A 13,275-nucleotide genomic window follows, 5' to 3' on the forward strand; every position below is an offset into this window, starting at 1 on the left:
ATCAAACAGACCAGTAATTGTTCCTAGAAATAGTGATGAGAAGCTGATCAGGACTGACTTAACTGTTAGAATTAGTGACTGTTTGAACAGCAACCCTAGCAGTGCGGAATAAACTCAACCCTAACCTCCCTCAGCAAAGACTGACTCAACTCTCACAGAGAATACAACATGTAGGGAAGGAATAGAAGTCAGTTATTCATCCGCCAGCCAACAGTGCTGGGAAAATTCACAGTCAAGAGAGACTGCTCAGACCGAGATCTACAGAAAGAGAGATCAGCCACACTCTCTGCTGTTCACAAACACCTTCCCTACATAAGTGGCAATCAGCCCCTACAATGGGAATCAGCCCCTACATCAGTGGGACTGGCCTAAATCAAAGGAACCTCCCGTGTGGGGGCCTTTGGCTTACATCATTACTTAGGTCACACACTAGACACATCATAGCACTTGATGTGCCTTTACAACACACACAAACACACATGTGACTCCCCTAGATGCACACATGCACCATAGAGCAAGCCCTTGATCATACTTATCCCAACAGCAGGTGAGCAGATCTGATGCTGGAAAAGCTGCGCTGTCTGCGTGGCTGTTTGCATGGCAAGCAGCACAAGAAATTGGCAGTAAATCAGCGGTCTGCAGCCCCGGCAGCAGGTGCCTGTATCTGGTCATCAAATGGAGCATATTTGGTCATGTTCCGGTCGGGTTTTCCAGACTTGCCAGTCGGCTGGTACAGACCACCAAGTGGGCTGATGCTGGGTAGACATCGGGCCCCTTCAATCCCTATAAATAGGCAGGCATTTTGGCCAATTCTACTTCTGCAAACTGAAGCCTTTCAAGGCCCACCTTCTCCCCCTTTCTATAAGAGAGAGTCCTCTCTCTCACAATCCATAATAGAGAACTACATTTTGGTTTCATTGTGCTCTCACTCCTCTTTCAAGATGCATCTATTCTATCCTACGGGATTCTACACTTGGTATCAGAGCTTTAGGTTCTAGATCTAGCCTAGCCTAGCATTAGATGCTCTCTCTAGCATAAACTACTAGTTTTTTGAAAGCTTCTTCATCTTCTCCATTTTCCTCTTTCTTCCCCAAATCTGTGAGAGCTCAGTTCTTACATTATATGCAATCATTGCTTAAACCCTTTGAGCTGTAGACTCCTCGTGTACGGGCGACCTTCCAGCTACAAGCAATTAGAGAGATTTCCTCTGTACGTACAACGCCAACACGAAGACTGCTCGCCGATTTGTCACGTAATGCCGCCTCTGCACTTACCCTTTGCTGATTCCTCTGAGCCCGAGCTGGACGACACTACAAGCAAGCTGCTGATGAAATCTGAGCCCGTTTGGTCAAGAATTGGAGGAGAAAACGCCAAAAAACCAGTCGATTTTCTCAAGCTTGGCTATGGCGACCTAGCGCAACATTGCGCTCTTCCTTGGTGGAGGACCTTCTCTGGTATAAGGCCTTTCTTCCTGCATAAAAATCCCCTTGAATAGAGCTATGAGCTATGAGAATTGCACCCTCCAATCTACTCTGATCTCTGTTGACAGAATTCTCCATATTTTGGTCAAAGGGTGTTGAGTAATCACCATAAGTTTGGGGCTTTCATTATTAACTGCAGACTTTCATTGCTTTGATTATACTTGAGTAGTAGAACTCAGTCATGGAGCTCATAAGTATCCTTATACTTTGCATTTAGAATTATGACTATGTGATTCTCTTTATGAGTACTTGAATTGTAAAGATGACTAAGCCCAAGCAAGTAGAGAAGTTGGATGGAACTAGTTTCCATACTTGGCAAACAAAAGCTGAGTTTATGCTTATTAAAAAGAAGATATGGAATGTTGTGAATGGAAAGAAGTCTACAAAAGAAAAAGCTAATTGGTTGATCAAAGACAAGAAGGCCCTTGCTATCATTGCTTTGGGATTAAGTGACTCATACATTCACCACATTGATGGCTTTGAAACTTCACATGAAGCTCGGCATCATCATCTCACAGTATTTGGTGCACAAGGAAAATGCTTCAAATATATCTTGCTTATTAAGTTCCTTTACCTACAATTGGAAAAGGGAATGTGTTATTCCATGAAGAACAACAAAGAGAATCAAGCATTTCTTATGAAGAAGGACTACTTCAACAACAAAGCAAATCTGGCTGAAGGAAGAACTCCATCAGCAAATGAAGAAAATAAAGACTGCTTTTTAAGCACTTTGTCTTTTGAATTTTTGTTTATCATCACTTGGTCAAATTTTGAGATTCTCTGCCTGGAGTAGTACTCCAAAAAGAATATCATATGTTATGTCTTTTGTAAATCACCTCTGGTCACCATATGATGTAGACCATGTGATATGTGTTTTGTCTATCCCATTTCTGTGAACCTCACACCCTTGGGAACCCTTGCTAGCATGAGATCCTAGCCATAGATTTATCCTTGACCACCATGAGATGGCATGAGAAACTATGAGACTAAATGTATCCTTGACACTGCAAGAGGCAAACCCTTGAGGGAGGGTATGTTGGGATAAGTATGATCAAGGGCTTGCTCTATGGTGCATGTGTGCATCTAGGGGAGTCACATGTGTGTTTGTGTGTGTTGTAAAGGCACATCAAGTGCTATGATGTGTCTAGTGTGTGACCTAAGTGATGATGTAAGCCAAAGGCCCCCACATGGGAGGTTCCTTTGACTTAGGCCAGTCCCACTGATGAAGGGGCTGATTCCCACTGATCTAGGGGCTGATTCCCACTGATGTAGGGAAGGTGTTACCTTCTCCCCCTTTCTATAAGAGAGAGTCCTCTCTCTCACAATCCATAATAGAGAACTACATTTTGGTTTCGCTCTCACTCCTCTTTCAAGATGCATCTATTCTATCCTACGGGATTCTACACCTGCTCCAGCCAGAGGCTGCCACATGGACCCGCAACAGTTCCAGCATGCATTCCAGCCTTTACCAGTCCTCTGAACTTGCTGACTCTGCGCAATCCTCCTGTCCAGGCATGCATCCTATCTATAGCACCCTGACCCCTTGTCCTGCCATTCAGGGGCTCACACGTGGGTCAGTGACCCTCCAACATTAACTGCACCAGCACATAACATCACCCTGCACAGTGATTCAGCAGAAAATTTTGATTCTATTTCATGTCTTGTTGACTATATTCATACCCATGTCATCGTTACAAATGGCTTCTACATACATTTCAAAGGTTGCTACAGGCATCTATCACAAGTGAAAGAGGGTGATTGATTGAAGAAAGTAGTATCTCACCTTTACTACTAGCAAAGGATACGTTGCAACTGTTGCTCCGAGCTTTGCAATTGCTCCTAACAAGAATACCTGAGTCCCATATCAGGAAGGCTTAGAAGTTTACAAACTTGAAAAACCAGTTCTACACTTTTCGAATCACATTTGTTCCTTTTGAAAAACCAAAGCACATGGGAGCACATGCAGCAACAAAAGAAAACTACAATCTCCATAGCCACAATTACAGAAAGGAACAAGAACACAAAACTCCCATACAAAGAAGCATACATGGCATAAAATAAAATCATTTCTCATGGAATATGCTTATTCTATCACCCAAAGAAATACAAAAGGCTTGAGCCAAAATATGCAAGATAGCCTGCTAGCTCCCCATCTGCTGCTCCCCCACCACCTATGACATCCCTTGCTCCTTGTTCCACACTTCTTCCCACTGCCTTCATCCTCTAGTTTCCAACCTGCCTTCCGCTCCTTCCTGTTCACATCCTTTGCGCTTTGTTTTGCCTGTTCCCCCTGCCTTTCAGCTCATTTTTCCCTGTGGCCCACACCCGTTCTTTCCCTGTCTACTGTATCTCCCCTTTTGCCAGCCCATGGGCAGCCTTAGAGACGGTTTGAGCAGCCCTGAGGCTGCATATTAAGGCCCTACCCCTACTGAGCCATCCTTGGGTTGGTTGTGGCCTCTACCGGACTCCTTTCCATCCTTCTTTCCTGCTCACAGCCCCTCAAAGGAGTCTTCCACCCTCTCCTGTCCATAGCCCTTCCGGGGCATGTCTTTGGTGTCTCAACTGCCCATTGGCAGACCGAGGTGGCTAAAGGGTGTTTGCAGTCCCCCCACGCCGTTGCTTCCACACCCCACCCCCCTTCCTTTCCTCTCCCGTGGGCTTGCTTCCCATTCCAACCACTCCTTCCCTTTCCCCCTGCCACCCTTCTTTAGCATTCCCCCTCATCCTTTCCCTTTCTCCCCTCGTGTTGCCTCCTTTTCCCTCCTTTCTTCTGCTTTCTTCTCACACAGCCAGCAGATTCAAATGGTTAAATATAAAAGGGACTTTCACCAAAGGACAAGCAACAAGTAGAGCTCACGGTCACAAGCTTCAAGGCAAGGTCATGCTTGAGTGCATTCTTGCCTTGGGGGACCACATTTACAACTTCACCATCTATGCAAGGAGTCTGCTTCTCCAGCTTATCTCAAAAAACCACTCAGCTCCAATGACATCAAAGCCTAATTTACCTAAGGTCGCACTCCTAGGTACCATGGGTTCATGGTGGATAAGATGGAGATTGGTCACTCTACAATTCCCAAATACAAGAACATCCTCCCCTTGGTTGGTGGATGTCTTGGCATTTCCCTAGAGACATTTACGTAAGCAGCTCCAATACTCATGGATGATGGAGTACCAAGCATACGCCTCATGTTAGAGGACCTGAACTCCCTCCATCCAAAAATCTTGTGGAGACTGTAATGGAGGAGAGCTTTGCAAGAAGGGGGAGAAGTTTTTCTGGGTAGTATTTAGGTTACACAAGATTTGACCACTTGGCCAAGGACCGCCCCTTATCCTCCTACAAGGAAAGGGGTCCCCCCCATGTGTGTTTTTTTAAGGCGAATGTTAGAAAGTTGGGCGCTCATTTGTGTTTGGGGCAACAAGCAAGGCAACCATGGCATTCAAATTTTTTTGTAAGAATCTATGTTGATCGCCAAAACTGCTGAACTTTGACGACTACTATCTTTTGATTGACAAATCGAAATGCGGTCATGTAGCATATCAAATCAAATAGCAAGGCATGATTTAGATATTTGTTGCACCATTAATAAAGTTACATGCATCAAAAAGAGCATTTTATGAACTTAATGGCTAATTTTCTCCACCAAATTTAGAGCATGATCGTCCATTTTAGGCTATCCTTTCTCAAGGGTGAGGATGGTAGGATAGCCCAATTAGGCACTCCATTCCCAAGAAGGGCCTTTGAAAAAAACCACTGCCCCCCCCCCCCCCCCAACCACGAGTTCCCCAACTGGCTCCGAACAAAGCGGCCGCCTCTCGAGCATGGTTTGAAGCAAGGTGCAAGGCAAGAATAAGAGCAAGTACCTGGTCAAGGATGTGAGGAAGAGAGTTTGAAGGCAACACAAGGATCAAATGGTTACGCATCTGCAAATGATCCTCGCTAGGATCAGAGTGCAGCAAATTCTCAACCCCTCAATCCATACTAGCCATGGAGGAGGGAATTCCTCCCTTGCCCCCTTGAGTTGGAGCTCACAAAGCTATCTCAATCCTCCAATGGAGGCTCTTATGCAGCCGCCATCGGACCTGCCTTTGGAGGTGGCAACTTACCCGCCACCATCCCTTCCTCCCTTTGGCTCCTACAACCTCAATCACCCCTCCCTTACCCCTCAATCCAATACTTCCTCAAATTGACCCTTCTCACTCTCAAATACCTAAGCAGTCACACCACTCCCTCCCCTGACGCCCCTCCCCACCCACCACCACCACCACCACACTACCCTCCCACCTTCCCCCTCCTATCAAGCCTACCGCCTGACAACCTTCTCCAATCAAGGCTCACTTTCAAACCCTTCTCACCAGACCTCCCTACACTCTCCTCGCCCCCCTCCCTAGACTCTCCTCCCTGCCTCTACCACCCAAGATAGAATCTCCCTGCAAAGCTTGCTCATAAGTACATGCAAATTCTTAAGCCCCCAAGACTACCCCCACAACCTCTAGGTCATCGTGACCCTTCTCTGGTTTTGAGAAAGGTGATATGCGACCTTGGAAGTAGTAGAGGCACTGGACAATCCCCTCTGCTTGGTCGAGTCATGTTTGTTGCTGCAAAAACAAAGGAGTGGACCACAAAGCAATTTCATTTCATGTTAAAAGATCAAGGCAAATACTAGGACATTGGTGGGGGGGCCCACGCTAAGCCTTATGGTGATGCTTGGCAAAGAGGCTAAGCATGGCTTGATGCTGCACCAGATATGTTGGGAGCTAGACACTATTGATCTCACTAAGATTGGATGCAACCCTCCTACAAGATGGGGTCACCTTTTGGTTGCTGAACCAAATAGCTCAAAGGTTAAGGCCTTGTTCACTACTCCCTCCTTCCTAGTGAGCTAGGTTTCAAGACCATGCAAGACAGAAACCTAAGAAGTTGATCCTTCGATAGGCGTTATAATGAGCACCGGTTGGCAGCCTTAGGAAGCCGCAAGAGTCGTTGCCTTCTCCTAAGGCATGGCCTAGAGAAATGGTCGCTAGCAACCGGAGGGACCGTCTGTTCTTTCCCCCCCCGAAAAAGGTAAATTCTATTAATGAGCTATCAATGAAAACATAGAAAAGACACAGGTTGCATAGCATCCCATTAGTGCTTCTGGAAAGGATGCATGGGACAGATGTGACAGCAAGTTATGGTGACACGAGAGAGACTAGAACTCGAGTGGTAAACAGTTATTCTCCACCAATCAAGGGGGAACTAAGCCCTCCTCACTCCAAACTCAAAGCATTGGAAAAGCTTCTCCTACGACATGCTCTCCTCACGCACACCACACAAAGTCTTTCCACAAGTGCATCTTTACTAAGACCCCCTTGGTTGGGAAGGTCCCCCAACAATGCAAAAGTTTGGAGGTGCCGTCATGCAAGGCTCACCGAGGTTGCAAAGAGAGTTTGAGCAGCAGCTACTCATTTGGCACCCTATAGTCCAAGACTCGGTAGGTACGCAATGGAATAGTGGCCCAGCCCCATCCCTAGGGTATTGGAACACGTGCCTGAGAAAAAATTGATTGGAACTCTGTCACGCTTGAGAGGGGCAAGATGCAAAATGAGGAGATTGATGCAACCATCCCAAGAACTTAGCTGGAGGAACTACATGCAGATGAGGATCCTTCAACATGCTAACTAGACAATTCTCCCAAATTAGAGTCAAACTGAGTCCGCTTTATGCCAGCATTTAGTGGTGTTTTACAATACAAGCAAGGCATGTGTGCACCACCTACAACCCCATTCTACACCGAAAGACCACACACGAGGGCTATCTTAATTATGTAGGTAGAGGATTACAGTAATCAAGTGGTGGGAGAAGCAATGGTTTATTGACCCTAGTCAGTTCAACCACAAGAGCATTCATAGCGGCCAATATGGTTGTGCGAGAGTCAGCCACATCGAGAGGCACAATCGAACCATGCAGAGTGGCTATGGCCCTCCTAGCCCAGGAGGCAATGCTCATGCCCTTCTCCTACAACACCTGCATTGGCAAGTGATTCTCCATGGACACCCTCATGAGAGAAGCAATGGCTTGAGCAACTAGTTCCACACACAATCCTCTACACGGTTGGTTACGACTTGGACGAATCCTCAACCGCAGAAGATCTCTCCTACTTCTTTCAGCTTGAGCAAATGAGGAGAGAATAACACATCACTGTTGCACGATAGGGGCTCAAGAGAATTTACACTACTTAGCCTCTTGGCTCAAGGGATCTAGCAATATACCATCTCACGTGTACTGGTTATTGGCACTTGCTTCTAGGTTACCTTATCAACCATTCATCTATGAGAACGAGAAAATTGGCCACTTGAAGGAAGCAGTTTCCATTAGTTGACACTTGTGAAGTTATATAAAAAGTAGGCAGTAGTACAGTACAAACATTAATTATATATTCTCAACAACAAATCAATAACATTTCAGACTTCCACCTGGATATTTTAACCATTGTTAAATTCTTTATTGATGGCTCACTAGAAAACTGTAGAAAGGGCACACAGCTGGTACCACAGGTCACCGCTCTTGTTGAGCGACATGAAAAGTAGCACAGCCATTGAAGACTAGCAGTTCACTAGATTGACAAGCAACAGCTGCGTACAATCGTTCTTTCACCCATCCATAGATAGACTGTGAAAAGAGAGGCTTAAATAGAGCCCAATTTCATTTTGGAATGCTGAGACATTTTCAAGGCAGTAAACTAGAAGTATATTTCATGTAAGCAGCATTTTTCAGTAAAAAAGCCAGGAACTATGAACATTAGCATTCTACTTTTCTGTGTGTAATACCTCCAAAGCCCCCAATGCAATACCCAAAAAAAAATCCACAAGGGATTACAAACACTTTTAACAGGATGAAACCCACAAAGGGTGTGGAAAGGGGAAAGACAAAGACCATACAAACCATACAAACTTGGTTAAAGTATAGTAGGGCAATACCTCCACAGCAGTCACACTAGTTAGCCCTTCTTGGTTTAAAGATCGCCTTAATCTCAACTGTTTGAGCATGCCCTCATATAGCATAAACTGTATTGATGGATTGCTCACCTGCCTCAACAAACCATAGCTGCTACATTAACTCCCATTTCTTATCTTTGGACTACATTACATGCAGTGTCATCTACACCAACTTATAGAAATGTATTAGCTCAGTCATCTTGATTGAATTCCATAATGCATATAGCAAAAATGAGTTCCACCTGCAAATAGCAAAAAGAGATTCCGAATCTGACTTGCCTAGCTGGAAAAGGCATAGTCATGCAAAAGAATCTTCTCACCATGATCAGTGTTGGAAAGACGCCCTTCCAAAATCCCAAAAGCCCTGCCTCTTTATAGAGATCTTGCACCTACAACAAATGAAGAAAATACAAATGACACTGAACTTGGCCCAGGCTAAACACACAGTAAGAGCACTTGCAAATGGAGGAACAACTGGGTTAGTCCTAACACAGCACCCACCATTGTGCAAGCCCCAAAGGGGTCTACCAGAAAAGTAAATGCACTAATGTGCCTGCGTAGCATACTATGATATAAACATGGTGAAACAAAGCCATTAAGCATAGAAAATTTGCAGTCAGAAATCTCTCTCTCTCTCTCTCTCTCTCTCTCTCTCTCAACCCCTCGCCACCCCTCAACCCCTGCCATCCCTCAGCTCTTATCCACGCACCCTCAGCCTTTCTCTGCGCATCTTCAAGCAGGCCCACAGGTCATGAGACCCATCGGGACTCCCGCCAGGGCACAACGCACCTCCAGCCCTTCTCCGCACACCTCACGGGTCACGGGACCCTCTGGAGAGCTCCCATCAAAAGTTAAAGAGATATGCAAAATGCAAGATGCTGAGATTGAGTTCCTACAAAAGAAGCTAAGAGAAACCAGGAAAGATGAGCTCTCGAACCTCCGTGCCCAAATGCAAGATGACATGAAGAGATGGCAAGGAGAGATGCAAACCAAATGGGCAAAGGATATGGATCGAATTGTGGACGAGAAAACCAGCTCTCTTGCTTCCCAAATTGAAACACTAGAAGCCCAAGTTACTTCCCTCAAAGAGGAGAATGAGATGCGGGCACATAGGGATGAAGGAGAGCTTCAATCACCACTAAAAGAGGAGCTGACAATAACCAAAGAGAAAATGAAACAACTCAAGGATGTAAAGGGAAAATCATAGATACCTTGTAAGACTAGAATATATCCAATCATACAAATTTAGATTTTTTGTTGATCCAGCACTTTCTACCCCGTTGAGCTCTTACTCCACTTACCATGATATACGCTTTGATCGCGATCACTCACCTACTTACTCTGGCCGCCTGTACATACTTCTCGCATACATTGACTTTATACCCTTACTAAAGGACCGTGCTGCCCTAGTCACTCGCGAGGCTGCTCTTCACGCCTTTCCCCACACCACCCGCCTACCACCTCTTGGGACCGTACCCTATAATAGCTAGTACGATGATGAGTGTAAGGCTTTACGCCGTCAGCTTAGATTCGAAACAAAAAACAGCCTTACGAGCGAACCAGAGATGCTACACGAGTACTGCCGTCTGGTACACAGGAAGAAACTTGACTTCGTGCGTCAGAACGAGGAGGAGCTACTGAATATTCTGTTCAGTTACAACTCTAAGGACTTCTGACGGAGATTTCTAGAGGGACGGTCCCCCACACCACTCACTAACACTCAGGTGTGGTCTGATTATGCACGCACGCTCTATGATATCCCAAATCAGCCAGCCCTTAACCTATCACATCTGCCACGCCCCACATCCTGCACCCTCTTCACTATGGGGGGGGGGGGGGGGGGGGGGGTAAAGGATGTCGTAATGAAACTTCATAACGGCCGAGCAAAGGATCATGAGGGACTATGCACTGAGTTCATTGCATATGGGATTAACCTCCTAGCCCCAATCTTAGCCAAGCTATTTAATGAATCCGTTTTCTTGGGGTTTCCACGCACCTGGACCATCAACACTATCTCACCCATCCACAAGGCAAGGGATCCCACGAACCCGGAGAACTATAGGACCATTATGATTGGACATGTCATGTCCAAGATTTATGCATCAGTACTTGATTCTGCGGTCAAAAGATTTGCGGAGTGTCGAGGACTCAGAGCAGTGGGACAGGCCGGGATCATGGGATCATGGACCACATTCTCGCACTCAGATGTATCATCGAGGAGGCGAGGGCGCACGGAAGCAGAGGGTTTACTGTTGCTTTGTGGACTTCCGCAAGGATGGGCTGTCATGGCACTTTATGAGTGAGTTTCAAGCAGAGTCCGGACAGGAGCTGGATGGACAGACGAGATCATGAGCACTATCGGGGTCAAACAAGGGTGCCCATTATCACCTACCTTGTTTGGCCTCTACATCGACGAGCTCAAGACAGTGATGCAAGCACACGGTGGGGTAGGCTGCTCTCTCGCGGGCATGCTGATCCGGATATTACTTTACGCAGATGACGTGGCTCTCTTGTCTTCCTCAACAGAGAGGCTCTAGAGACACCTTGGCGCACTACAGCCCTTTTGTGAGTCTCATGATTTGAAGGTCAACTTGGGTAAAACCAAGGTTATGATCTTCAATACATCTCGAGTCGTCATGCGCAATGAGCATTTCACATTTGATGGGTCCCCTGTTGAGATAGTTTCATCATACACTTATCTGGGGGTCGTCTTTTCCGAACCCATCTTCACCATGAGACCCGCGATGCAAGCGTGCCTGAGCAGAGGATATGCTTCATTGGCTAGACTGGAGAGACAGTGCTTCCGCTCTCACTTTCAGGATCCACGGACCAAAGCATTGCTTTTTGACTCCTTGGTCCGCTCAGCAGGGATGTATGCCAACCCATGCTAGGGGCCAAATTTATCAGATACAGAGCGGGCCAGGGTGGAGCGGCTATAGGTTCTCATGTTATCACACATGATTCGTGGTAAGCCATTCGTCCCTCACCAGATCATTCGGGCGGAGTTTGGGTCACCTCCATTACAGCTAGATGTTGCATTTCAAGTCATTGCATATCTGAACCAAGTCAGGGAGTATGGGGATTACACATCCGGACGTAGCAGGATACCATGGCTAGCACTGCCCTCTTCTATGGCACTTGCAGCAGAGAGAGATCAGAGGTGTTGGTATGCACGCACAAAGAGATGGTTTGTAGGACTAGGGCTCCACATGGACAGACTACCTCCTTTCCAATACAACATGGATGCTCCTTTCTCTCCCCTCCTATCACACGAGGTCAACCAGGTTATCCATGAGGATCTACTACAGCTGCACACATTCCGGACTTGGTTGGGCCCGAGAGATCTTCCAGTGAAGCTAGGCTTCTACAGAGATCACTTCTTACATATCACAGCGGAGGGTTTCATTGATCCACCAGGACACACGCATATTCACCTACCCACTCACTGAGGATCTCCCTTGGGCAGTTCCGGGTCTCTTCACATAGACTTCGTATCGAGAGCAGCCGAGCAGAGCGGTTACCAAGGGAGAGGCGCATATGCACACTGTGTGACATGCAAGAGGTCGAGATAGAGGAGCATTTCATCTTCAGGTGTCATGTTTACTATGAGATCTGAGGGCATCTCTACTGCCTCTTCAGAGATAGTTATGGGATGTTGGCCCGTGTCCTCTCCTACCCAGACCAGCGATGTTTGGCTGGTTTCATTCATGGGATGCTCAGACACCGCGACAGGATACTCCGAGCACGGAGACAGGAGAATACTTCTCCCTTGACTGATACCTCTCAGAGCTCTATCACGGATTTCTTTCAACCAGATCTCATAGACCCTTACGAGGCGAGACATCGACATGACCGTGACCCAGAGCCTGTGACCCAACAGCTCAGACAGAGGTTTGACTCACAGATCATACTTGGGGACATCCCCTCCTTGTTTAGGGTCGGAGCCCGACCGACGGGGGTCACAGTAGCCTTGGTTAGACGCAGAGCTACGACCAGGAGACATACCAAGACTGCACCCTTGAGGGGGCGACAACGTTCTATTGCTGACCTCATGCCTCCACTTCCACAACCTCATCCATCTTGATGTCCTGCTGCTGCTGATGATGATGATGATGACGGTTATGATGATGCCGACGATGCTGCCGAGATTGATATATATAGTCGGGATATGACTATGTTGTACTAAGGACTTAGTACTGCCATTTTGCATTTTTTTACATTCTGCATTGGTGTGGATGCTCGTTTAGTAACTCCCCTACCACAGCTCATTGTGTCAGGTTTTTCACAGTCTCATAGACCCATCGGTCTTCCGAAGACTTTAATAAACTTTCTTTCTTTCTTTCTTTCTTTCTCCGCCATGCTACGCCTTGCTCGCCATGAGGCCTCCCCGCCATGTTGCTCCTTGCTCGCTCCCCGCCATGCTAGCTAACCACCCTGGTTGGTCGCCCTGCTGCCTACACGGTGCTTTGCCTGCCATGCCTAGGCATTGCTGCCCGCACTACCCCACCTTCCTTGCTGCTGTCGCCTAGCTCCCCTAGCCCACCCGCCCAGCTCCCAGCCTCTCGCCTAGCTCCTAGCCTCCCACCTAGTGCCTAGCACCCCTCACCTAATCAACCACCTAGCCCCTAGTCCCCCCTGCCTAGCTTCACCTCACCTACATGCTCTGCTCGCCAATCCTGCCCTCGGCACATAGGCCACGAACAAGCAGGACCCCGCATAGGCCTGCAAGAACAGACAGGGGGGGCTGTTACTAGCCTCGGCACCCTCTATACCTCGAGGCCCCGGGCTGCCAATACCAGACCAGAAAACGAGGGGCGAG

The 13,275-nt window shown here is 47.1% G+C and overlaps 1 protein-coding gene across 1 annotated transcript in view; it reads right to left on the reverse strand.

The window, feature by feature from the left end:
• PXN (Mitochondrial substrate carrier family protein) overlaps nucleotides 1–13,275 on the reverse strand; it is a 44,803-nt gene that overhangs the window by 14,729 nt on the left and 16,799 nt on the right. Inside the window, exons 7-9 of the mRNA XM_087397317.1 lie at nucleotides 8,777–8,845; nucleotides 8,439–8,546; nucleotides 3,265–3,333 (exon numbers count right to left, since the gene is read on the reverse strand). Coding sequence (XP_087253443.1) covers nucleotides 3,265–3,333; nucleotides 8,439–8,546; nucleotides 8,777–8,845 — 246 coding nt within the window. The remainder of the gene's footprint in view (nucleotides 1–3,264; nucleotides 3,334–8,438; nucleotides 8,547–8,776; nucleotides 8,846–13,275) is intronic.

The sequence above is a fragment of the Dipteris shenzhenensis genome, chromosome 26, assembly GCF_047967505.1.
Source record: "Dipteris shenzhenensis isolate YYH24624 ecotype China chromosome 26, Dip_SZ_1.0, whole genome shotgun sequence".
Classification (NCBI taxonomy): Eukaryota; Viridiplantae; Streptophyta; class Polypodiopsida; order Gleicheniales; family Dipteridaceae; genus Dipteris; species Dipteris shenzhenensis.